Source organism: Elgaria multicarinata, chromosome 1, assembly GCF_023053635.1.
Source record: "Elgaria multicarinata webbii isolate HBS135686 ecotype San Diego chromosome 1, rElgMul1.1.pri, whole genome shotgun sequence".
Classification (NCBI taxonomy): domain Eukaryota; kingdom Metazoa; phylum Chordata; class Lepidosauria; order Squamata; family Anguidae; genus Elgaria; species Elgaria multicarinata.
In genome coordinates this window covers 6,811,648-6,837,620 of record NC_086171.1, presented here as the reverse complement: position 1 = coordinate 6,837,620, position 25,973 = coordinate 6,811,648, and the positions used below count along the sequence as shown (strand labels likewise).

Here is a 25,973-nt window from a genome sequence, read left to right as displayed (position 1 = left end):
GCCCCCATCACATGCTCTTCCCTTTCCCTTATCTACTGAAACTAAGGGCTTCTTTAGTTTATGGGGAAATCGTGTTTCCTTACCGGTGCTTTGCCGCCTGCTTCTCTTGCGCAATTGTAATGGGGCTGCATTACTTGGGAGGAGAGGGGTGATGTGTGGTCTGTAATTGAAAACTTCCCCTCCTCTCTGTTCTCAGAATACTGAATGGGATAGCACCCTCTAGTGGGTGCTTTGTAGCACAACTTCTCCTGTACATGGTAGGAAATCGCGAAATATTTCAGCAGGATCAGGATATCACAGGGTGGGTTTTTTTAAAAATGGAATGATTGGTGGAAGAAGTGTAAGAAGTTCACGACATTGTCAAAAAGACCCACATGGGCGTGCCTTATTTCGCTCATGTGAAGAAGCCCTATTTATTTATTTATTTATTTTATTACTTTTTTATACCGCCCAATAGCCGAAGCTCTCTGGGCGGTTCACAAAAAGCCCTAAAGTATCAAGCAACAATTCACAGACGTCTTTGTGTTGGGAAAATCCTGTGGGTAAGGTTTTAAGTCAGGGGTGTCGAACCCCTTTCAACCTGGAGGACTGAATTCAATTTTGGAGACACTCTCCACAGCCGCAGTCCAGTGGTTGGTGGAACCAAAGGCAAAAAAGGGTCAGACCAAAACCAAAATAAAAGAACACCATATTTTAGCTGAAAGCTCTTAATGAGAGTAACTAAACTTTAGAAGACGCATTTCAACTGTCTCGAATGAGGAAAAGATGTAACCAACCACCCAATGATTGGGAGTAGGGGGGAAAGGGAGGGGCCAAGGGAAGGGAAGGGGCTATTTAGGGAACCTTGGAGGGCCTGATTGGACCCAGACTCTATTGTGATGGGCAGAAGTTCTCCAGATTCTCAGGCAGAGGAGCATGCTGGCTCTGATAAGAACATAAGAAGAGCCCTGATGCTGGATCAGACCAAGGGTCCATCTAGTCCAGCACTCTGTCCACACAGGGGCCAACCAGCCATCAGCCAGGGACCAACATGGTGCAGCAGCACCCTCCCACCCATGTTCCCCAGCAACTGGTGCACACAGGCTTACTGCCTCGGATACTGGAGATAGCACACAACCATCAGGGCTAGTAGCCATGGATAGCCTTTGCCTCCAGGAATTTAAATTTATCCAACCCCCTTTTAAAGCCATCCAAATTGCGGGCCATCACTACATCTTGTGGTAGTGAGTTCCATCATTTAACTATGCACTGTGTGAAGAAGTACTTCCTTTTATTTGTCCTGGATCTCCCACCCATCAGCTTCATGGGATGACCTCTTTGGGTTCTAGTATTTTGAGAGAGGGAGAAAAATGTCTCCCTATCCACATTCTCCATACCAGGCATAATTTTGTACACCTCTATCAGTTCTCCCCTTAGCCTCCTTTTCTCCAAGCTAAACAATCCCAGTTGGTGTAGCCTTCCCTCCTAGGGGAGATGCTCCAGCCCCTTAATCATTTTAGTTGCCCTTTTCTGCCCTTTTCCCAGCTCTATAAAATCCTTTTTAGGTGTGGCGACCAGAACTGTACACAGTATTCTAAGTGTGGTCGCACCATAGATTTGTATAAAGGCAGTATGACAGTGGGGCGGTGAATCAATTCTGGGTTTCAGTTGGAACCAGACAGAATTCTAAAGGAGCTCTCCAAGGTGCTTCAAACCTTCTTCACACCTTGGAAGGGGCTTGAATATGCCACAGTAATAAGCCGCTTTTGCCCTTTCCAAGATGCCCATGGCCTCCACCGAGAATATAGCCTTTTGCCCTTCAGGCTACAGAACCAGGAACTCTGGGCCCTCCGTACATGATTTCATGAAACTTGACTCCCCTGAGCGAGGAAGTGCATCGTTGCTCCTTTTCTTACAATGCACATGAAACATGCGGAGCCTTTTCGGAAGAAATGGAAGGCCTTGGAGACCAACCTCTCTAGTTCTGAGATGCCAAACGTATTGCGATTCAAGCCAAAAATCGCTTTGAATTTAGGGTCTGCTCGTAAATAAGCAAAGCCCCCATTCTGAGCTGCCCCACCTCTTTCATCCCCCCCTGAAATGTACCAGCCAGGAGCAATGGGGGAGGGCGTAAAGGGTAGGGTTGCTTCTTGGGCCTCCATCAGAACTTAAAGGAGGGGTACTGGACCTCAGGGACATGGGCCAAATTTAGCTCGCATGGGGGCAGTTTTTCCTTCTATTTTAAAAGGTTGAAATGGCCTCTCCTAAGTCTCAGTTACTGGCAGTTAGAGCTTCAAGCTAAATTATGCTGGTATCTTTTGTTATCTTTCGTTGGGTCAGTCCCTTTTAGTTCAAGGGATTGACCCAACAATGCTGCCTCCATCTAAACCTGCTTTGATCCAAAAGGTTAAAAGAAGCAATTCAGTGTCATGGCTGTGGAAATGAACAGATGGTAGAAAACCTGACTATGTCCTTGATCCTACTGAACACGGCTGGTACTTGGAAAATGGCAGATACCACATCAAAATGGTACGATGGTCCAACACTCCCTGAAAATCTTGAAACGGCCACAGAAGAGGATAGTGAAAAAGAAGAAGAGGAAAGTGATTTTGACAGTGATGATAGCAGTTCCAAAGAAAGTGAAGAGGACATCTGATGAAATCTATTGGTTAACCCTTCTCTCAGAACATAGTTTTTATTTTTTAAATTGTAATTTTTTGCTGAAGATTTTAAAAACATTTGTTAAAAACAATTCAACCTAATAAATTGTCTATTTAAATATTTCATCATACTCGTCCTGTTTGAAATTTTGTAAAGAACATTTGTTCAACTATAAAAATCATGGTTGAACGTGTTCAAAATGATCTGTGCGTCAGATAGAGAGATATTTAGGGTGGATGCTTTTGAAATGAAATCCCTGTACGATAAACTGTAAAATCTTACAATCCTGACAAAGTGGACGTATAACGAGATATCAATCATAATTCTGTAAGTGTTGGGGTAAAACCCATGTTATTATACATTTTCTTGATCCTCATTAAAAAATGCAATTTTTTTGTTATTGAGTATTCTTTCAAAAGTCGTATAGTTTTTGAGTAAATCATGGTTAAAGGTCACACATAACCAATGTGAACATTAATTTTATACGTTCAAATGAAATCATCTCCAAAACTAATGGAATTAACAAAAATGTGTAATTACAAAAAGTATTTGCCATTAAATTTGAAACATTGCAGGAAAAAAAATCATCTCTGTAGCATAAACAGGTGAGCAGTAATGCATATTTAAATATGGCAACTACATAATAGTGCGGCAACCATATTGATGATGTCATCACGCAGCCCCCCCCCCCAACACTGGAATTTTGTAAGACTCACTTTTCTGAGACACTTATGTCACATATAAACAAAAAGTATCCAGAATGCAGCCCCAAAAGTCTCCCCTGAATGGATGCGGCCCTCAGGCTGAGGCAAATTCTGCACCCCTGGGAATCCACACAACCGGTTAGCCAGGCCAACGTTTCCGGCAGCCCGGCCTGCTGCTTCTTTATGCGCATTTTCTGCTGAAGTCTCCTTCTGCCTTGAAGTGAGCCCAACAGATTTTCAGACCCTCTCGTTCAGAACAGCCTTGGAAAACGTCGTAATGTGTAGCTGGAGAATGAAGGAGGATTCATAACCCAGCCCTGTCACAGAAACTACAGCTGCCTTAAGAGAAATGAACGCAGGAGGCAAGCCAGGGATTATGCTACAGGGTTCACCACTGCTTGTCATCCCAGAGCTCCACAAATGCCAAGCTTTGTGTCTCAGGAAGAGAGTTTTATGGGTCCTGCTCAGCTGTTCATGCAGCAATTGACCAAGAGAGCCAGGAATCCCTTCCTACGCCCACAGGACATCCGCTTAGGGCCTCCTAGTACAATGTCTGGATGCATTTAGTTACCAATGTCCACTGTATAGATGGCAACACCATGTAGGATGGTCAACATATTCAGGTTGCACAGAGGAGGAGGTAGGCAGACCATTTCATGCGACAACATGTTCTCATGGGCCTTTGAGGGTGTGAAATAAGAGATCCTGGAACAACAGCTCTTCTGTTAATTCAACTCTGTGATTTCATCATGTTTTTGCCCCCTCATCCCCAACGGGGTCAACACAAGACACATTGCTGCCTGAAGGACAAATTGTGTTGTGGAGAAACCGGATCGGTTTTTCTCCTTCTTCCATAATACTAGAAGCCGGTGGGGTCATCCAATGAAACTGAATGGCGGGAGATTCAAGAGTGATAAAAGGAAGGACTTCTTCACCCAGTGAATAGTTAAATTATGAAAAATGCTACCACAACGTGTGGTGACGGACACCAAATTGGATGGCTTTGCATGGGATTAGACACTTTTATGGAAGATAAGGCTATCAATGGCTACTCATCATGTTGTCTATATGCTACCTCCAGTATCAGATGCAGTATATCTCTGTACCAGTTGCAGGGGAACACAATAGACCACTGTGTGAACAGAATGCTGTGCTACAACCCTGCAGTCCACCTCTAACAGACAAATTGGCTTTCGGAGAGTACGACAATGGAATCAATGACCTAGGGAGGTCTTGGGCTCTCCCACCCTAGAGGCGTTCAAGAGGCAGCTGGACAGCCATCTGTCAGGGATGCTTTAGGGTGGCTTCCTGCATTGAGCAGGGGGTTGGACTCGATAGCCTTATAGGCTCCTTTGAACTCTACAATTCTAGGATTCTAGGATTTCACTGAAGCTACTGCTTTCCTCCATACGCTGCTATTTCTCCAGGATAGATGTTTGCGACGTAAACATGCATCTTGTATTTTACAGCAGTGGGGAAGGAGTGCTGCAGAGAGAAAACAGCAGGCAGGGGAAAGCTTAAAAAACCTTTTCCTCTTTGGCTGCTTCTTTAGTGCAAATCACCCTCTCCCAAAGTATGTGCATACATACATACATTTATGTATTTATCTATTACAGTGATGTATACGCCACAATTTCAGGATACAAATCCTACCAAGGGGGCTTACAAGTAACATCAAAATAATAACATCAAAATAAATTAACAATATTAACATTCACCTTCTAAAAGTAGCCATTGGGGTTTTACCGCACACATTGACATAAAACATATGGATCTACCCTCAGGATGCAATGTGTTTGTTACATTTTCAATGCCAAGTGGATCTTTCATATTATAAAATCATAGAATCATAGAATAGCAGAGTTGGAAGGGGCCTACAAGGCCATCGAGTTCAATCCCCTGCTCAATGCAGGAATCCACCCTAAAGCATCCCTGACAGATGGTTGTCCAGCTGCCTCTGGAAGGCCTCTAGGGTGGGAGAGCCCACAACCTCCCTAGGTAACTGATTCCATTGTCGTACTACTCTAACAGTCAGGAAGTTTTTCCTGATGTCCAGCTGGAATCTGGCTTCCTTTAACTTGAGCCCGTTATTCCGTGTCCTGCACTCTGGGAGGATCGAGAAGAGATCCTGGCCCTCCTCTGTGTGACAACCTTTTAAGTATTTGAAGAGTGCTGTCATGTCTCCCCTCAATCTTATCTTCTCCAGGCTAAACATGCCCAGTTCTTTCAGTCTCTCCTCACAGGGCTTTGTTTCCAGACCCCTGACCATCCTGGTTGCCCTCCTCTGAACACGCTCCAGCTTGTCTGCATCCTTCTTGAATTGTGGAGCCCAGAACTGGACGCAATACTCTAGATGAGGCCTAACCAGGGCCAAATAGAGAGGAACCAGTACCTCACGTGATTTGGAAGCTATACTTCTATTAATGCAGCCCAAAATAGCATTTGCCTTTCTTGCAGCCATATCGCACTGTTCCGACCATTAATTTATTTATTTACGGCATATATATTCCACCCTCTAGCCAAAATGCCTCCCAGAACAGGTTTTTGCCCACCTCCAATTGCCCTAAGCCGAGTTCCCTGCTTATCTGGAAGCCGTGATTTGGCAAGGCATGCAGGCTGGCAGAGAAAGGAGGAAAGGCTGGCAAAGAGCAGCTGCTGAGCCAGAACATTGGCACTTTCCTAGGGATAGGCCTGCTGAACCTATTAGTGCTCAGTTGGGCTTGACAGGCATGGGGCTAAAGGGATGGATCCACCAGGATGAGATCTCTCTCCTTTGTTCTCTCTCCAATTCAACCCAAGGCCCCTAAAACCAGGCCTCCTACACAGCTGCAGCATTGCAGTCACTAACTTCCCCACCCATCCACTCTGGTAGCAATATGTCTTGTAGTGGCAGTGGCAGTCACCTGTTAACGAGACCGGGAAGAAATTTTACCTGCACACCAATTGAAAAAGTCGGTTTTTGCCTTCCCCATTGCAAGATTAATTCCGTTGCAAATAAGTTGGTCTGGACTGCCAGTAAATTGTTTGTGGCTGCTTCATTTTATAACATGAGCCAAGAACGGGGAATCAGACAACAGGCAGGCTGGCCGATGACAGGATCCATACCCTATGCTTCTGCCAAGCCTATTCAAGTGAAAGTCATTGAAGTTGTGGCCCTAACTTTGGGGAACAACTGAAAAGATGTGGTGCAAGGGGATGAGCTCCCCTAGGGCATCTCATTGTGGACGTGCCCCCACTCTCTCCTGTACTTGGAAGGCCATCAGAGCCTTCCAAACAGAGTAACCCGGTGGAGCAATGCCTATCATGAGTTGAAGTGAGCGGTCTACTTCTCTTAGTGGTGGAGCAATGCCTATCATGAGTTGAAGTGACAGTTCCACTTCTTAGCGGTGGAGCAATGGCTTTCATGAGTTGAACTGACAGCCTTGCTTCTTAAAAGACTGGTTGACCACCAGTCAAATTGGCAGCTGCCAAGTTCCAAATCCATTTTTCAAGTGTGGAAGAAGATTCATATAGGTTGATCTCTACTCCCCAATTCATGGCATGTTGGCAATTCATGGCATTTCCTTTGAAATGGCCCCATTGAGAGGTCTGCAGGTTTAAGCCCCGCCAAAAAACAGGGGATGATGGGACTGCCTTGAGTCTCGGTGTGTGGCGTATGTATCCCTGGATAAGCTGTCATGGTGGTGAGTTTGAGGGGTTTTTTTAACGTGCAAATTGACGGAGCTATTGGAAAGGGGTGTGAATGGGTGTTGCATTTTCATAAATTCCCCAAAAATCAGGGGATGATGGGACTGCCTTGAGTCTCGGCGTGCGTATGTATCCCTGGATAAGCTTTCATGGTGGTGAGTTTGAGGTTTCTAACGTGCAAATTGACGGAGCTATTGGAAAGGGGTGTGAATGGGTGTTGGATTTTCAAAAATTCCCCAAAAATCAGGGGATGATGGGATTGCCTTGAGTCTCGGCGTGCGTATGTATCCCTGGATAAGCTTTCATGGTGGCGAGTTTGAGGTTTCTAACGTGCAAATTGACGGAGTTATCAAAAGGGGTGTGACTTAGGGTTATGGGTGGTGCGTTAGAGGTTAGAGCCCCGCCAAAAATCAGGGGATGATGGGACTGCCTTGAGTCTGGGCATCCATGTGGACACATGGATAAGCTGTCATGGTGGCGAGTTTGAGGTTTCTAACGTGCAAATTGACGGAGCTATGGAAAGGGGTGTGAATGGGGTGCCCGATTTTCATAAATTTCCCAAAAATCAGGGGATGATGGGATTGCCTTGAAACTTGGCGTGTGTGTGTATATGTCCATGAGGTGTCATGGTGCCAAACGTGAGGTTTCTAACTTGAACCAAAAAAAAGTTGTTTAATTTTTTAGCTTTCAATGCAACCCTATGGGGGGGGAAACGGAGCTCCGATCCGGATCCGGAGCTCCGAGCGGAGCGGAGCGGAAATGGGCGGAGTGGGGGTGGGGCGAAGTGGCCCGATCCGCAAATCACGGATCTGCAAGTGAAGCGGAGCGGGGGGTCCATGCACACCCCTACTAATTTGTTCTCTTTCCTTTGCAAGCCATTGTCAGGTTCTGTCCTACAACACCACCTGGTGGCCGCAGTGCACCTTGCCAGCCGCAGAGTAGTTGCAGGATCCATCAAGCACTCTCAGGTGGGCTGATGCAGACCTGCTGGGAGCAGCCAGGAAAGGGCTATATAAGAACTGCATTTCCACTCCAGCCTTTGCCACAGCAACACGGTCTCCTGTGCCTACTGTAGCCCGTTCCTGACTTCCTGTGATTCCAGACCTTGCTTTACCTTCTGCTTCGCCTGACCATGCCTTTTGCCTCTGGCCCTGCTTGAACCCTGTTGCTCCTGGACTCTGAACCCTGCTTGCTCCTGGACCTTGCCTTTTGCCTACGGCCCTGCCTGGACTCTGTTGCCAGTTCCACTGCCATCCATCCTGGCCCTGGCGTTCCTGCACTGAGGCCTTGCTGCCCACACCCTGGACCCTGACAGCTGTACAATTGCAAATTTTCATTGGACTCACGAATGCTGTTAGAAAGGAGCTTGGATTAAGGGGAAAGGGTGCGTGGACATCATTTCTACTAGGGGTGTGCACGGACCCCCCACTCCGCTTCATTTTAAGATCTGCCATTTTCGGATCGGCCCGCTCTGCCCCGCCCCCACTCCGCCTGTGCCCACTCTGCTCTGCTTGGAGCTCCGGATCCGGATCGGAGCTCCGGTCCCCCTCCCATAGGGGGGGTTACCGGGCCCTGCCCCCATCGCCGCCCATGCGGCGACGGCGGCAGAGCCCGGTAAGGAGGAGGGGGGCCTTACCTGCCTCCGTCCGTGGTCCGTCGCCATCTTCAATTGAGCCCGTGGTTCAATTGCGGCCCAGACTTCCTGCTGGAACCACGGGCTCAATTGGAGACGCTGACGGACCGCAGACGGAGGCAGGTAAGGGAGAGGAGGGCGGGGGGCATTACCGGGCCCTGCCGCCATCGCCGCCCATGCGGTGACAGCGACAGCGGCAGGGCCCAGTAAACCCCACTTACCTTTCCGGCGGAGCTCTGGATCGAGGCGAAGGATCCGCCTTCACCTCGATCCTCTTCGCCACGCTCCGCCGGCCCCCCAATCCTCTTCGCCTCCGCCTTAAGGGCAGGCGAAGCCCACCGCTCCGCTACTGCTTCTCCGGTCCGATTGGAAGCGGAGCACATCCCTAATTTCTACTTACCTTGGACGTTCAGTTCCGCAATGGTTCTGCTACCTTCTTTCATTTCACAGATATAGACGGCATCATCATCCATGGTAACGTCCTGGACTGTGAGCTTCCGGTATGTCCCTTGCTCTTCAATGGTGTACTTCTTGCTCTGTTGAAGTTTTGTCTCCTCTTTGAACCAGGTGGTTTCTGTGGTGTCAACCGGAACCTCACATTGGAAAGTAGCCGAGTCTTTCTCCCGGACTTCCAAATCTCTTAGTTTCGTCTTGAAAGGTATTTTCGGTTCTTGGGAACAAGGAAGAAAAACAAGAGCTTTGAAATCACAGGCACAACATGGCATTATAACTTGCTCTGAAGATTGCTCTAAACATGTGACAACTCCCTCTCTCACCCCATCAATTGCCAAAAATTATTCCTCCATTACCTGTGCAACCTGCTTCCTTGCCCCGCCCCATTGCAGCTATCTATATCTAATTTCAGCTCCTTCTACATGACCCCCCTTTCTTAAAAAAATTCACTATGCCTATAACAATCCCAGATAGAGGTAGAACGTACTCTATCTTGAAAAGTTCATAACAATCAGATGTACGGTTTTAGAGTCCCTCAAGGACATACAAACACTTCTGTTTATATATAGAGAGAAGAGAAGATAGTCCACTATTTGAAGGGCTGTGTGAGGATAGTGCAGTGTAGCGTAGTGGCTAAAGTGTTGGACTGGGAGTCTGGAGATCTGGGTTCTAGTCCCCACTCACCTATGGAAACCCACTGGGTGATTTGAGGCCAGTCACAGATCTCACTGGGTGGTTTTTGTGAGGATAAAATGGAAAGGAGGAAGATTATGTACGCTGCCTTGGGTTCATTGGAGGAAAAAAGGCGATGTATAAATGCAATAATTAATAAATAAATAAATAAAATAATTGAAAGGGTCCACACCCTCGTGTGGCGCAGAGTGGTAAAGCAGCAGTTTCTGCAGCTGAAACTCTCCCCACGGCCTGAGTTTGATCCCAGCGGAAGCTGGTTTCAGGCAGCCGGCTCGGGTCGACTCAGCATTCCATCCTCCCGAGGTCGGTAAAATGAGTATGCAGTTAGCTGAGGGAAAGGTAATAACGGCCGGGGAAGGCAATGGCAAACCACCCCGCTATAAGGCCTGCCAAGAAAACGTCAGCGAAAGCTGGCGTCCCTCCAAGAGTCAGTAATGACTCAGTGCTTGCATGAGAGGTTCCTTTCCTTTATTTGAAGGGCTGTCCACTCCACCTGCAACTCCAGCTTAAAGATAAAGCCCCATAACTAGGGAGAACAGGGGGCTTTGAAGTTGCCCGTCCACAATTAACACCAGGACAGCAGACTGAGTAGGCACCCCACACAGGTCACCTGATCACAGTCTCCTCTACTAAGGCAAGATGCCCTACATTTCTATTTAAATTCTTATTTATTTATTTATTTATTTATTGCATTTCTATAGCACCCAACAGCCGAAGCTCTCTGGGCGGTTCACAAAAACGATTTTAGTAATGATTTCTTCATTTGCACCTAGACGTACTAATTAGCATATGCAAACTTTATGCAAATCAGTGCCCTTTTTTTGTCCTCTGTTTGGGTGATGCATAAATGGCCACCCCAGTTCCACATCCAGTGCTTCTCCACAACATGCTGGGTGTTGTTGTTGTTGTTGTTATTATTACTCCTGAAACATTAAGTGAGCACCTGCCGGAAAGAAGCTGTTCTGTCTGCAACTCTGAGTACCTGAACGACCCATGTGCAGAAAACCACAGGATTTAATGCGCGGAGTGTGCAAGCTAGGCACGCCCCGGTCCTCCTCAGTCTCCAGGCGGCGGCAGCAACTTGCACTTCCGCACCACTGCTACGTCGCAGATTTTGCCTGGGCGAAGAGTCACTAGCCTGTGTGCAGAATGTTGGCTGAACTAAACCGCTTCAGTCCGTGCCAGTTCTGAAGGGCCATAAGCGAAGCGTTTACCAAGTGAGAGGAACCAGTACCAAATAGAGAGGAACCAGTACCTCACATGATTTGGAAGCTATACTTCTATTAATGCAGCCCAAAACAGCATTTGCCTTTCTTGCAGGCCTATCGCACTGTTTGCTCATATTCAGCTTGCGATCTACAACAATTCCAAGATCCTTCTCGTTCGTAGTATTGCTGAGCCAAGTATCCCCCATTTTGTGACTGAGCATTTGGTTTCTATTTCCTAAATGTAGAACTTGGTATTTATCCCTATTAAATTTCATTCTGTTGTTTTCAGCCCGGCACTCCAGCCTATCAAGATCACTTTGAAGTTTGTTTCTGTCTTCCATTGTATTAGCTATCCCACCCAATTTTGTGTCATCTGCAAATTTGATCAGCGTTCCCTGCACCTCCTTGTCCAAATCATTAATTAAAATGTTGAAGAGCACTGGGCCCAGGACTGAGCCCTGTGGTACCCCACTCGTTGCCTCTCCCCAATTTGAGAAGGTTCCATTGATAAGTACTCTTTGAGTCTGATTCTGTAGCCAATTGTGAATCCACCTAATAGTTGTTCCATCTAGCCCACTTTTAGCTAGTTTGTAAATCAGAATATCATGGGGCACTTTGTCGAAAGCTTTGCTGAAGTCAAGATACATGACGTCCACGGTATTCCCACAGTCCACAAGGGAGGTTACCCAATCAAAAAATGAGATCAAATTAGTCTGACAGGATTTGTTTTCCTGTCAGCAGTCTGGAGTGGTACGGTTCCAGGAGGGCTGTACCACACATGATTTTCTTTTTCGGAAAGCGTAGACCAAGCTTTGATTTGAAATGCAGCGCATTCGTTTCTAAAGTAACCGATTGTTTAAGTACTCAAACTATTCCAAACAGAGGGGAGAACAAGGAATGCTGTGTGTCACACTGGAAGGCCTGCATGCGATTTCCAAACAGGTGGCCTGTCAAAGCAGTGATTTATAACTCTCCTACCCACTGGCAACCGTCTTGCAGGGCTTTGGGAGTGGCACAACTGATTCCTGACCTTTAAACGTTCAGGAGCAGGACATCTGGGGAGAAACAGCCCTCAGGAGGTGGGATCACAAGCTAAGGCTGACGGTGCAATGAAAAGCCCTCAAACGAGTTTGAAGGAGATGATTTTGGACACCACCCTTAAGTGTGTTGGAATGCAACTCCCCAAGAAGTTGAGTATTGCGTCCAGTTCTGGGCTCCACAATTCAAGAAGGATACAGACAAGCTGGAGCGTGTTCAGAGGAGGGCAACCAGGATGATCAGGGGTCTGGAAACAAAGCCCTATGAAGAGAGACTGAAAGAACTGGGCATGTTTAGCCTTGGGAAGAGAAGATTGAGAGGAGACACGATAGTACTCTTCTAATACGTAAAAGGTTGTCACACAGAGGAGGGCCAGGATCTCTTCTCGATCCTCCCAGAGTGCAGGACACGGAATAATGGGCTCAAGTTAAAGGAAGCCAGATTCCAGCTGGACATCAGGAAAAACTTCCTGACTGTTAGAGCAGTACGACAATGGAATCAGTTACCTAGGGAGGTGGTGGGCTCTCCCACACTAGAGGCCTCAAGAGGCAGCTGGAAAACCACCTGTCAGGGATGCTTTAGGGTGGATTCCTGCATTGAGCAGGGGGTTGGACTCGATGGCCTTGTAGACCCCTTCCAACTTTGCTATTCTATGATTCTATTGAGATCGCACTTCACCACATAAGGAAGGAAGGTGTGAGAAAGTTGGTTCGATTTCACCAGAACCTGCCTCCGCACCAGGCTCTCTGAAGTTATGGGCGTTTGGGAAGTAGCTTCCCTGTCTTCTTGAATGGACAATTGTCTTGCTTAGTTTGCATAGAGTTAGAGTTAGAGGTTAGACTCGCTTCAGGTAGAAGAGATGTTTGTTGCTAAATAAAAGCTTTGTGGATGACTTAGCAAGCCTCGTCATTTGCCTCCCATCAAAAGCATTAGTGTTCTGAGAATCATGATTCTCTCAGCCCAACATACTTCACAGGGTTGTTGTTGTGAAGCTAAAAACAGAGAAGAGGAGGTTTATGTACGCTGCCTTGGGTTCCTTGGAGGAAAAAAGGCGGGATATAAATGTAATAAATAATAATAATAATAATAATAATAATAATAATAATAATAATAATAATAATGGCTGCAGAATGTTTCCTATCAGCCTCCAGTATGTAATCCGACTAGGTCATGACGATGACAGCACCTCCTTTGTCAAACCCCTTGACTACAATGTCAAAATTGTTTCTGGGGCTTGACGGCATTACGTTCCACACAGCTGAGATTATAAAGTCAAGCAATCCTGCTTGTTGACAAACTCAGCATGATGACAGAAGAACTCTTATGGACAAGCCGAGTCTTGTTCTGCAACCAACAGGAGAGGTCCACACATTTTTCTTCCTTCCTTTCTTTCTGAAACACTGAGAAGAGAGTTGCTGAGCACCGGTGCCTTGTTTAGTCACAAGGTGGAAATACTCCTTGGGACGGACGTCGTGGGAGTAGGCCAAAGAACTGCATGCTATATGTGAATGTGGTAGGCCAAAGCCAGACTTCAGGTCTGGCCATGTTTATCATGCTTTTTAAACTATGCAAAGGACTGATGTGACTGGGTGAGGGGGAGTATTGGTTTAATGTGTGAGGGGCGCATCGGATGAGCGTTTTATTGCACATACGCTACTGCCAACTCGCGGTTTTTCGCGTGTCCTTCAGACGCCGCCATCCGCCTCCCGCCCACTTCCCGCTCCTTCATGCCTTTTTTCTGTGACAAATAGCCTCCCCCAAAAAAAACCATTTTTTTAATGGAAACAGAATGTGCCGCCATTTCCTGCTGTGTGCAGGAAAAGCAGCGTGATAAAAATGCTCCCTAAATGGGCCACTTGATCTTTGTTTACTTCCTCTTTCTTCTCTGGGACGAAAGAGGAAGTATTGTGGGACAGGAGCGGGGGTGGAAAGGCAATGGTAGGGAACCGTGATTTTTCCCTTGTCTGATGATGCTCTGAGTGTTACTCCAAAGGGAAACTCAGGTAGCTAAATTTGATTGAAGTGATCCTTTCTTCCATCTCATTTAAATCACAGCGTACCTGCAATTTCACTGCTAACTACCTTCTGAATTTTGAGACAAATTCATTTGAGAGGATGTTGTGATTATTATTGACATCAAAACACTACACTGTTTAAAACCAATTTGATTTCTGTAAGCTTTTGAAAGATCTTTTCAGCTTTTGAAGCTGGCAAGAGTGAAACCACCCATTTCCCGAGCTTGTAGCATCTTCGCAGCCTATGCAAGCTTGTCCTCCAGATTTCTAAGCTGTGCAACATGAAACCAGGTTATGTGGCCACTGTTTCGGACTTGAGCTTCACATTCTCAGCTTTGCTAAAATAACCACACTGGTTACGCCAGTCCTGTCAACCCTTTCCTGCGCCTTGTCACAGCTGCTCAAATATATCTTAAACGGGAGACAAGATATTTGATTTCTCACATACCCATGAAGAGAAGTTCTTTGTTGCCCGTGGAACCTCCCTGCAGTGTTTCCAACAGAGCCACAATCTGTCCTTACACCCCTACGTGTATTATGAGTTCTGAAAGGTGCCTTTAGCTGGGAGCAAAAATTTAAGGTTGTTAACAGTGATCTTATTAGTGGGTGGGACATCCTGTAAGATTACAATCTCTTGTAGGCCTGGCCTTAAATGCTTTTGGGTCACAGGGGAGAGATTTACATTGGATCACCATGCTTTGTTGGGGGCACTACAAAATCCCAAAGATTCTATGCAACTCGGGAGGGGGGGCGCTGAGATATAAGGATGGACCATAGCTCAGTGGTAGAGCAGAGGCTTTGCATGTAAATATTACAGGTTCAATGCATGGCATCTCCAGGTGGGGGTGGAAATTATTCTAATCCGAAACCCTGGAGAACTGCTGGGAGTCAGACACTAGGGGTGTGCTCCGCTCCGTTTCAGAGCCCCGAATCCGGAGCGGGCTGATCCGGACCTACTAAAACCTCGCTCCGAAGCGGGTCGGGGGAGGTCTGGATGGACCTGAATCGATTCGGACCGTTCCAAAGCTTCGGAGGCAGGTAAGTGGGGAACAGGGGGAGGGGGGCTTACCTGGTTCTGCCACCGCCGCGGTCCATGTGGCGATGGCGGTGGAGCCAGGTAAGTGGGGGAGGGGGATTACCTGGTTCCACCCCCCCACTGCTGCAGTCCATGAGGCGATGGCGGCGGAGCCAGGTAAGGGGGAGGGAGGCTTATTCGGACGCCATTTTTGTCCCCCCTTCCCCACTGCCTCCCTGCAGAGGCAGGTAAGTGGGGAAGGAGGAGCAAAATGGTGTCTGAATATCGATCCGGACTTCTGGATCTTGCTCCAGATCCAGTCGGGGGGGTCCAGATCGACCCAAACCAGTTCGTGCCTGATCCGGAAGGTCCAGATTGGGATACGAAGTGGTTCAGGGGGGTATGCACAGCCCTAGACAACACTGACTTAGATTCAAAGTTCTGGTATTAGCATTTAAAGCCCTAACCAGCTTGGGGCCAGGCTATCTGTAAACCACCCAGAGAGCCCTGGCTATGGGAGTGGTATATAAGTTTAATAAATAAACTTATATATTTATTTATCTGAACGAACACCTCCTCCCATATGTACCTGCCTGGACCCTAAGGTCATCCTCCAGGGTCCTTCTCCGTGAGCCCCTGCCAAAGGAAGTGAGGCAGGTGGCTACCAGGAGCAGGGCCTTCTCTGCTGTGGCACCCCCGGCTGTGTTATGAGCTCTCTAAGGAGGTTCGCCTGGCACCTACCCTATATTATTTCAGATGCCAGGTGAAGGCCTTTTTATTCTCTCAGCATTTTAAGTCTATAAATTTATTTTTAACCTTGCTGTTTTAAATTTGCTTTCATCCTGGTTGTGCTTTTATATTGTATTTTACATCAAGTTTTTATACTGTTTGTTTTATACTTTGAATGGTTTTAATTTTTGTGAACTGCCCAGAGAGCTTCGGCTATGGAGCGGTATAAAAAGGCAATAAATAAATAAATAAATAAATAAATAAATAATAAATTAGATGGACCAAGGCAGGATCTACACTACTACTTTAAAATGGTTTGTAACAGCTGTGACAACTGTTGGGGGCCCAGGACACGCTCCATATATAGTTTTCAAAAATGTTTTCAAAGTGCTTTATACTGCTTGGTGTAGATCAGGCCCAAGAGTCCAGGTTTTGGGCAAGTCACCCTCCATGGCTCTCCTCCCTCAGCAAAACTACCTTCTCATTTCCATTGTCACCAGCCACTATTGCTTCTCCTCCTCCTCTTTCTAATGTTGTTATGACTTCCAGTATGACAATGGAACCAGTTACCTAGGGAGGTTGTGGGCTCTCCCACGCTAGAGGCCTTCAAGATGCACTTTTATGTTAAGAGCGAAGATGTTATAGTTTGATAAGGTATATGTAATAGCTTTTGATATTGTACTCAACATTTATTCAAGATGTATGTAACAGATGTTTGATGTTATTTTTTTTCTTATTGTGTTGTTTTAGTTATATTTGGTAATGTTTATCTATGTTTATATAGTGTTGAAAATGAATAAAAATTATATATAAAAAAAAACAAAATAAAAAGTAGCTAGTCTAAAAATACTTTGTTAAAAAAGCATGCATGATGTAACATGAATTTTGCCTCTTAGCTGCAACTGGATGTCCCAGTTTCTTGTGTTTAAAGATTGAAGAAAACATCCTTAAAGAAACTTTTCCTTTAGCCTTATCAGTAGCCTGTCACAAGAGTGGGAAGAAGGTGGACCTGGATCTACTAGCATATTTCTGAGGATTTCTGAGTTTCAATTATTAAAACAATAGCAGCAACAAAATAACTCTCCCCTGGCCTAAATTATACTGAAATGAAGACATCTCGAGGCAACCACGAGTGGATTTTTGCATGGAAAGAATGCGAGCTCTAGTTCTTCGACGCAAAACGAATTCCGGCGCTTGGAATTCTTGAATTCAAGGAGGATGTCTTTGGCACCAGGCTGTTGCTCACGGAGCCAACACATCATCATTCACACACGAGAGAGGCATCAGCAGATTTGGAGGCACCCCAAGGTTTGCAGAAGGGCAAAACAATCTTTAGAAAAAAGACTTTGGTGAGGAGAGGGGGAGCCAAACCAGACCAAAGAGCTTTAAACATGCTGAGATGTCAAGGAGAGCCGGTTGACTGTTGAGTAGGGTGACCAACTGTCAGGATTTCCCCGGATTTGTCCTAGTTTTTGTTCTTTCCATGGTGTCGGGGGGATTTTCTATAATTTTCAATAATGTCCTGGAATGACACGCCTTCCCCTTTAAGGCTGCCATTAGCATGGCAGGAGGGAATGACATGCTTTCTTGAGGCACATCATTCTCCCACCCCAAGCTCCAATTGAGGTCTTAAAGGGGAAAGTGGGCCATTCGTAGACATTATAGAAAAGGCCCCAATTGGAGTGGATGGTGGTGGTGCAGAATGAAATCCTTTCCCCTCCTCCACTCCAATCGGGTTCTTTAAGGTGGCGGGGGAATAACGTACTTTCTGCAGGACTCAGAAAGCTGCTTCCCCACACCCACACTAGGTGTCCTCTTTTTTGGTTTCCCAAATATGGTCACCTTACTGTTGAGGTGGGGGGAAATGGAAAACCAGGTGGAGGGAAACAGAGTGGAGCATCCTCGGGGGGAAAGCATAGCTGACTGACTGGAAGAGCCAACAGAAGCACTCGGCACCACAACATTTTGTTGCAGTCCCATTTGTGAAGGTGCTCCACCCAGGGGTCAGGCTCCTGCAGAGGGCCCACACCCCCAGCAGCGGCCTGTCCGCTTCGCCATGGCAACCTGCTTATTCACCTGCCTCTTGCTCCGGCCCAGTGGTGTTGAGGAGGAGCAGGAGGAGAAGTTGTCATGGCCTCCTTGCTCACTGGGTCTCTGGCTGTCAAGCAAGCAAACGCTGCATCCAGCAGCTGGTGAGAAGGTGGACCTACTGAGGAGGCGGGCCATGGAGGGGGTTGTGGCATTACCCCACAATTGAGTCTCTTGTATATGTCTGGATTAGTATGTTTGGTAAGTATGGAATGTTAGAACTGAGTGGGCGTGGCTTATGATGTAATAGGTGGGAGGGGAGAAGGAGTATATAAGGAGAGTGTTGGGCATTTGAGGAAGGAGGGAGGGAGGGAGAGTAGTTTATTGAGGTGTTTGGATTCCTCGTGTGGCGCAGAGTGGTAAGCGGCAATTACTGCAGCCAAAACTCTCCCCACGGCCTGAGTTCGATCCCAGCGGAAGCTATGTGGTGGTGGTTGAGGGCAGGAGGAGGCTGCAGCCTGCTCCCTACACCAACCACCCCAACCAGATTGCTGCTTTATCAATTAGTTCCTGGGAACTTTTAGGCGGGGGGGAAAAAAGGCTCAGGAACAGTCTCTATAGCCCTTGCAATGGAAACCCCATTCCTAGGAAGTAGGCTGGAACCATCAATCATTCCTCCCTAGGAAGCTCCGGGGCGCTCTAGGAATGAGACCTTCTATGGCAGAAACCATAAAGTCTTTCGGAGAGAACGTTTTCCTTCTTTTTTTCCCCGGGGGCAGAGGATGCTGGGAGACTGGGCAGGGCACTGGAAGCATCCGACTATGAAAAGTTCAGTTTCTCTAGTCCTCTCGGATGGCCATTCAAACACCGGGAGGTGAAGGTTGGGCACACAGTCTGCACAGCCAACTCCTCCCAAATGCAAGGCTAAAAACTGGTTGGTGCCCTTGAACCTCACAACGCCTGTGATGCCATGGAATGTTTACAAATATTCTGACTTCTAAAGGGCAAAACGCCTCTCACAAGATCCTAAAAAGTCCGATCGCTTTACTGCAGCTGAAACCTCCCCACGGCCTGAGTTCGATCCCAGCAGAAGCTGGTTCTCAGGCTGCCGGCTCTGGTCGACTCAGCCTTCCATCCTTCCGAGGTCGGTAAAATGAGTACCCAGCTAGCTGGGGGAAAGGGAACCGCGACTGGGGAAGGCAATGGCAAACCACCCCGCTGCAAAGTCTGCCAAGAAAACGTCAACGGAAACCGGCGTCCCTCTAGGAGTCAGCAATGACTCAAGTGCTTGCACAAGAGGTTCCTTTCCCTTTTTCCTTGGATTCTAGGGACTTCGGATTGGTGTGAAGACAGTGAGGTGGTCGGTGTGTGGAGAGTTTAGATTAGGCAGGATTGAAAGTATTATATTTTGATTTAAAGCTTTTAAACAACAATAAACTTATTTTTTTATTACCAAATACCATGTGTCAGTTTGGCATTATATACCTGCCTTGCAGTTATTAAACACCCACACCAGAATATTCCCACAGTATATTTTGAGAGATCCTATATTAAACCTGTTCCCCTGATAGCTAGGGGGAAGGTTTTTAGTTAACCCTCCCTCAGGTTTTCAAGTGGTGGCGCTGGGCCTGAGAAGGGTTTATGCGGCGGACCTAATGTAACTGAGACTCAATCCTGACAAGACGGAGGGACTGTTAGCGGGTGGTTCATCTGTCCGGCGAGGTGATGTTTGCCCTGTCCTGGACGGGGTTGCACTCTCCCTAAAGGATCGGGTCCGTAGCTTGGGGGTGCTCTTGGATCCAGAACTGTCACTGGAGGCACAGGTGAACTCAGTGGCAAAGAGCACCTTTTATCAGCTCAGGCTGATATACCAACTGCGCCCTTATCTGGACAGAGATAGCCTAGCTACAGTTATCCATGCTCTGATAACCTCTCGTTTGGATTACTGCAATGCGTTATACGTGGGGCTGCCTTTGAAAACGGTCCGGAAGCTTCAGCTGGTGCAAAACAGGGCAGCCCGTTTACTAACAGGGACTGGCCGGCGAGATAACATTACGCCAGTCCTTTTACAACTTCATTGGCTGCCAGTCCAGGTCCGGGCCCGATTCAAAGTGCTGGTATTGACCTTTAAAGCCCTAAACGGTTTGGGGCCAGGTTATTTGAAGGAACGCCTCCTCCCACATGTACCTGCCCGGACCTTAAGATCATCCACAGTAGCCCTTCTCCATGAGCCCCTGCCAAAGGAAGTGAGGCAGGTGGCTACCAGGAGGAGGGCCTTCTCCGCTGTGGTACCCCGGTTGTGGAATGAGCTCCCCAGAGAGGTCCGCCTGGCGCCTACACTGTACTCCTTTCATCGCCAGCTGAAGACCTTTTTATTCACTCAGTATTTTAACATTTAATTTTAACTTAAATTTAAATTATACTGTTTTAACTCTGTATTTTAACCTTATATCAATTTTGCTGCGTGGTTTTATCCTGGTTGTGCTTTTTATATTGTATTTTGTATTTGTGTTTTTAACTTGTTGGTTGTTTTATGATGGTTTTAATTTTTGTGAACCGCCCAGAGAGCTTCGGCTATTGGGCAGTATAAAAATGTAATAAATAAATAAATAAAAGTTTGGTGACGTCGCAGGGGTCTTATCCAAGGATCCTCCAAAACTGGAAGCTGGCACTGAGTGAACTATTCAGCCCAGAACTGATGGGAACACCTGGGCCAAGCACCTGGGAACACCTGCATTTTGGGAGGGTGCAAAGTCCAGAGGTGCTCCATTTTCCAGCTTCGGCCCTCTGCTGAGTGCGCTAATGAAGGAGCAGCTTGGGTTGTGCTGCCTTTTGAGGCCGTGTTTCCGCCTGAGGACGCCTGTCGCCATGAAAGGCGACAGAGGCCCTGCGGCTCATGGCACACAGGCAGCCAAACAGCTGTCAGGCTGTCACAGGCCTCTGTCCCTGTCTGCCGAACACCTGACGGACACGGACAGGCTGGATTTACGTCCTTCGTATTTGCTGTATCACTCACGGAGGAGCGAGCGCCCGGCGGCTGTTAATGACCAAATCGTGTGGCGTATGCAGGATGGTTGCCTTGATCCTTGACTCGCCTAATGCCTTAATCAGTTTGCAGATCAGCAATAAAATGACTTCATTGCTAAAACCTCCCATTCAGACATCGCCAGGCCTGAAATCTATTAAGCTGCAGTCCCTTTCAACCTTACGGTGGCTTTGGAAGGAGGAGACAGATGTATCAGAATCACCAGGGCAGGATCTACACTACTGCTTTAAAGCGCTTTATAACAGTTTTGTCAACTCTTGGGGCCCAGGACACACTCCAGATACAGTTGTCAAAACTGTTATAAAGTGCTCTAAAGCAGTAGTGTAGATCCAGTCCTGATTGGAAAGGTCTAGACATCCAGGATCTCCACCACTATGAGACATCCCTTAACCCACTCAACTTCCTGCCCTACACCACCCCAGTTAACTTATGCAGTCCAGAAACAGAGAGCATGTACATCTGGCTGGGGCATTCTGGGAGTTGTAGTCCAACACATCTGGAGCGCCCCAGGTTGAGGAAGGCTGATGTACAGTATGGAAGGTGCTAGAGCAGAGCTTTCTAAACTGTGTGTCGCGACACGTTAGCATGTCAGCTGCGGTGTGTAGGTGTGTCACGCGAACGTAACGAGAAACCTCTGAGTCTATGTGAAATAAGCAATACCAACTTGCATGCATTTTTACGCAGCAAAGGTGCCGATTAGTATGGTGCACTAGTATATTCCCCTTCCATCGTATCTGTGTATGCACACCATGGTCGAGGGATCATACAGGGACTGCGCATGCGCAGTATGCGTAATCGGGTCGAAACAGCTGATTCCGCGTCACTTCCGGTGACGCGGCTGCACCGGAAGTGACGCATTCGAGAAATTCCATGGGTCCAGTTTTTTTATAGAACACCGCGCTCAATCGCAGCTCGACAAAATTGGTTCAGTGTGAAAAGTCTTGGAAACCTATGTTATTATCTTGCAAATCATATATTTTTAAAAATACAAATGAAAGGTTTCCATGAGATATGTTGTGTCCCCATACATTTCGTTATTACAGTTTATGTATGTGTCTGTATCTCTTAGAAGGGGCTAGTTTAACCTCTGGTTTGCTAGTAAAAATGAATTACTGTGTCACGAAATGATGCATGTCTAAAAAGTGTGTCGCCAACATGAAAAGTTTGGAAAGCTCTGTGCTAGAGAGCAAACAGCTACAGCTGACTCAAGAAAGAAATCCAAACTGTACACTACATGGTAAAGCAAACAAATTCCAAATTCAGGGCTAGTGACACAAATAACCCAAAGAGAGCTAAATCCTTGGGGAGAGCACAGGTAGTTATCACTATCAATTATCTCACTAGAAATAGCCTTGCTCCAAACTGGCTTATCAAAGGTTAGCTGCTTGTGTTTGAAAACTGAGGCAGATTGCAAACGCTGTGAGTACTTCTTACTTGGAGAATATTTTGGTGCAAATATTTTACTTTATTCCAGGATGCACTTTATTCTTCATTGAGGGGAGTGACACTTATACATCCCTCAAATTTGGGAATAATCAGGTCAGACCCTTTTTTAAAAAATAATAATAATACTGCTCTGAAGTACATAAAAGCCTAGGTGGGTTCAATTTATTCCCTTATTATTCAAATAATGATAATCCCTGTCCTATATCTGAGGTATTTATTATTGTTGTTGTTTATGTATATTTTCAGCTGTTTAGCCACTGAAGAAGTCAAGCCATTTGGCCTATGCTTTTTGTGATGATTGAGCACGATTTTTATTGTGTTATTGGCTTTGTATATGCATAATAAGTGCTCTTGGAAACTTATATTAAGTGTTAGTTTTGCTAATTACACTTTGTATTAAATTGTATACGTTTTTGGTATTACCTATTTCCTTAACTTTTTTGCTATCTTCACATATTTAGAAGGAACACTAAAGTGCATGAACTGAGTGGTGTCAATCCCTAGAATCCTGTGAAATCTTAAAAGGAATTCTAGGGTACACATTTTGGATTATATGGTCAGGTTTTGGCGGACCCTTTGGTAAGACACCCTCCATGGGCCCAGGGCCGATGCCAGACTATTTTGCACCCTACGCAAGGTGAGCTACTTTCATCCCACCCCCACCCCAAAAAATGCCAACTTTGATTTTTAAGAACAGATGTTTCCTGGAAAAAATAAGAAGCACAAAACTTGAAACTGCTAAATTTATTTTAAAGTGCAAGAAATACGTCATGCCAATTATAGCAAACCAATTGGAAAGGAACGTCTATGGGTCTAAAATGCATTATTTAATAGGAATATCACCTCCAAATCATCCCCCCGAACTCACGCACGTGCGCACACACACACTCAGCATCACTCACTCCAAACAAACACACGCATGAACACATGCATTCACTCAAAGTCCCCATGCACCCCATTCACCCATACATTCTCTCTCTCTTTCGGGTACGTTCCAAAAGTCCGAACGTGGAGCCGTCCCACCTGCACCCCAGCGTCCCTGGCTTCGCTGTGGCTGGGCAGGCGCGGGGTGCCATCTCGCCCGCCCAGGCCCAGCTGAATCCTCAGGCCGGGCCAGCTCACAGCCAACGCGTGTGAGTGCTGTGCTGTGCCCGGCGCCCCTCTTAGCTTGGCGCTCTAGGCGGCCGCCTGAGTGGCCTTTATGGTAGCACCGGCCCTGCATGGGCCTCCCCCTTCAGGGCAACTTACCGCCATTTTCACCATCTCCTTTTGCTCCTTCTCTTCTTTGTCACCATTGCCACCACTTGCTTTCTTGCCAGGCAGCGAACCAGGGAACATGCAGGCAGTGGTGTCTACTGCTCCCCCTTTTACCAACACCATTGTCTGGGCCAGAACAAGAGGCAGGTGGCAATGATAAAGAGGAGAAGCAACTCCATGGTGCTCTTGTCAGTGGGCTCCTGCTGGGTTGTGGGCCCTCAGTAGATGTCTACCATGACTACATTGATGCCAGTCCAGAGGCAGTCACATGGGGCAGCCAGATGGACCAAAGCTCAGTAGCGTAAAACACATGGTTTACATGCTGAAGGTCACAGGTTCAATCCAGTTAAAACTCTAAGTGTTTTGGCTGCCAGTTAGTGTAGCAGACAATATTGGGCTGGATGGACCAATGGTGCTTAGAAGGAAAGGAAAGGAACCTCTCATGCAAGCACTGAGTCATTACTGACTCTTGGAGGGACGCCAGCTTTCGCTGACGTTTTCTTGGCAGGCCTTATAGCGGGGTGGTTTGCCGTTGCCTTCCCCGGCCGGTATTACCTTTCCCCCAGCTAACTGGGTACTCATTTTACCAACCTCGGGAGGATGGAAGGCTGAGTCAACCCGAGCCGGCTGCCTGAAACCAGCTTCCGCTGGGATCGAACTCAGGCCGTGGGGAGAGTTTCGGCTGCAGTAACTGCTGCTTTTACCGCTCTGTGCCACACGAGGTACTTAGCATGGGGAATAAGGAAGTCCTTTTCAACCTTGAATCTGGCTATGAATCAGGCTCAATCCATCCTTCAGCGCTAAACGACTCCCAGTGGAACTGGAACACATCTTTAGCCTGAGCCATTGAGAAGAAGGTAACGACAGTAGCTGAACTACATCTACTCACCTTTGACTGTGACCAGCACAGAGCTGTAGGTCTGCCCTGCCAGGTTGGAGGCTGTGCAAGTGTAGAGGCCATTATCGATTTGCTTGCAGAAGAGGATTTTCAGTACAAAGTTCTCCTGTTCATCCTCATAGATGATGTGCCGGCGACCTTCAAGGATGACCTCGCCATCCTTCTTCCAAACGATCTCCGGCTTGGGTTCTCCTGTCACGTAGCAGCTCATCTTGGCATGTTTTCCCTCGGTGACGGTGAAAGTACGCGTTGTCACGCCATAGTAAGAGCCACCATCGCCCCGAAAGCCCTTGGAAGTCAAGCTGGCAGCCCTCTCATAATCAAGAGAGAGGCTCAGGCCAAGCTTGGATCGCCCTTCTGTGGAGTACGCTGTGGAGATCAAGGAGTCAGTGGTGGATAGGTCTGTCTTTCTAATTTCTTCCCGCCTTTTTTGCAAGTGTGACAGCAAAGGGGAAGTCTTGCTGTTGCTCACGTCGATATCATGACTGGTGCCACCTGGACTGTAAGAATCCGGCGTGTCCACCACCAACGCAGCTGCTGCGCTGGTGGCCCCGAGCGGATTCTCTGCACGGCAAGTGTACGTTCCACTGTCCACCAACCGAGTACTCTGGATCTTGAGGGCATTTTTCTCCCCCTGGGACTCAATCTGGATGCGGTTAGACTCTGAACGCCCGCCCAGGTGCCTCCCATCTTTCTCCCAGTTTACGGAAAGGGGAGGACTACCCTGGACAATGCATTTGAACATGGCATCTTCTCCCATGATTACTCTAATAGAAGTGGGCTTCTGGATGAAGTAAGGTGCTGATTCCGTCACAGTGGTCTTCTCCCCAACTTTGATACTGACTGCAGCAAAAGCTTCCCCGATGGTGTTCTTGGCCCGGCAGATATACTGGCCACTGTCCTCCAGGCTCAAGTCATAAATCGTTAAACGATACAAATCGCAATCTTCCACCATTTTAAATCTTCCCCCCGTCTGGATAGGAAGTTTATCCTTCTCCCAGCTCACTAAAGGGATGGGATTTCCAATAATCTGGCAACTCAAGGTGGCATCTTTCCCCATGGAGACCACGAAGGCCTTAGGCCTGGTCAAGAACCTTGGGACTCCACTGTAAGAACTGTAATCCATCTTGATGGTCTAGGAAGTAGAGAAGAAAAGGAAAGAAACAACCATAAAAAAGCATGATCATGAGAAATAATCGGCCCATACCATAAGCAACAAGTACCACATATTATAAGCATAGTACCATTTCCAGCTCTATTAGGGTGACCAACTGTCAGGATTTCCCCGGATTTGTCCTGGTTTTTGTTCTTTCCATAGTGTCAGGGGGGATTTTCTATAATTTTCAATAATGTCCTGGAATGACACACCTTCCCCTTTAAGGCTGCCATTAGCATGGCAGGAGGGAATGACATGCTTTCTTGAGGCACATCATTCCCCCACCCCGAGCTCCAATTGAGGTCTTAAAGGGGAAAGTGGGTCATT

General features: G+C 47.1%; 1 protein-coding gene across 1 annotated transcript in view; it reads right to left on the bottom strand.

Annotated features, from left to right (window-relative positions):
• OBSCN (obscurin, cytoskeletal calmodulin and titin-interacting RhoGEF) overlaps positions 1-25,621 on the bottom strand; it is a 244,447-nt gene extending 218,826 nt beyond the window's left edge. The window contains exons 1-2 of the mRNA XM_063122933.1: positions 24,482-25,621; positions 9,065-9,334 (exon numbers count right to left, since the gene is read on the bottom strand). Of these exons, the coding sequence (XP_062979003.1) occupies positions 9,065-9,334; positions 24,482-25,616 (1,405 nt within the window). The 5' untranslated portion in view covers positions 25,617-25,621. The remainder of the gene's footprint in view (positions 1-9,064; positions 9,335-24,481) is intronic.
• Positions 25,622-25,973: the final 352 nt, after the last annotated feature.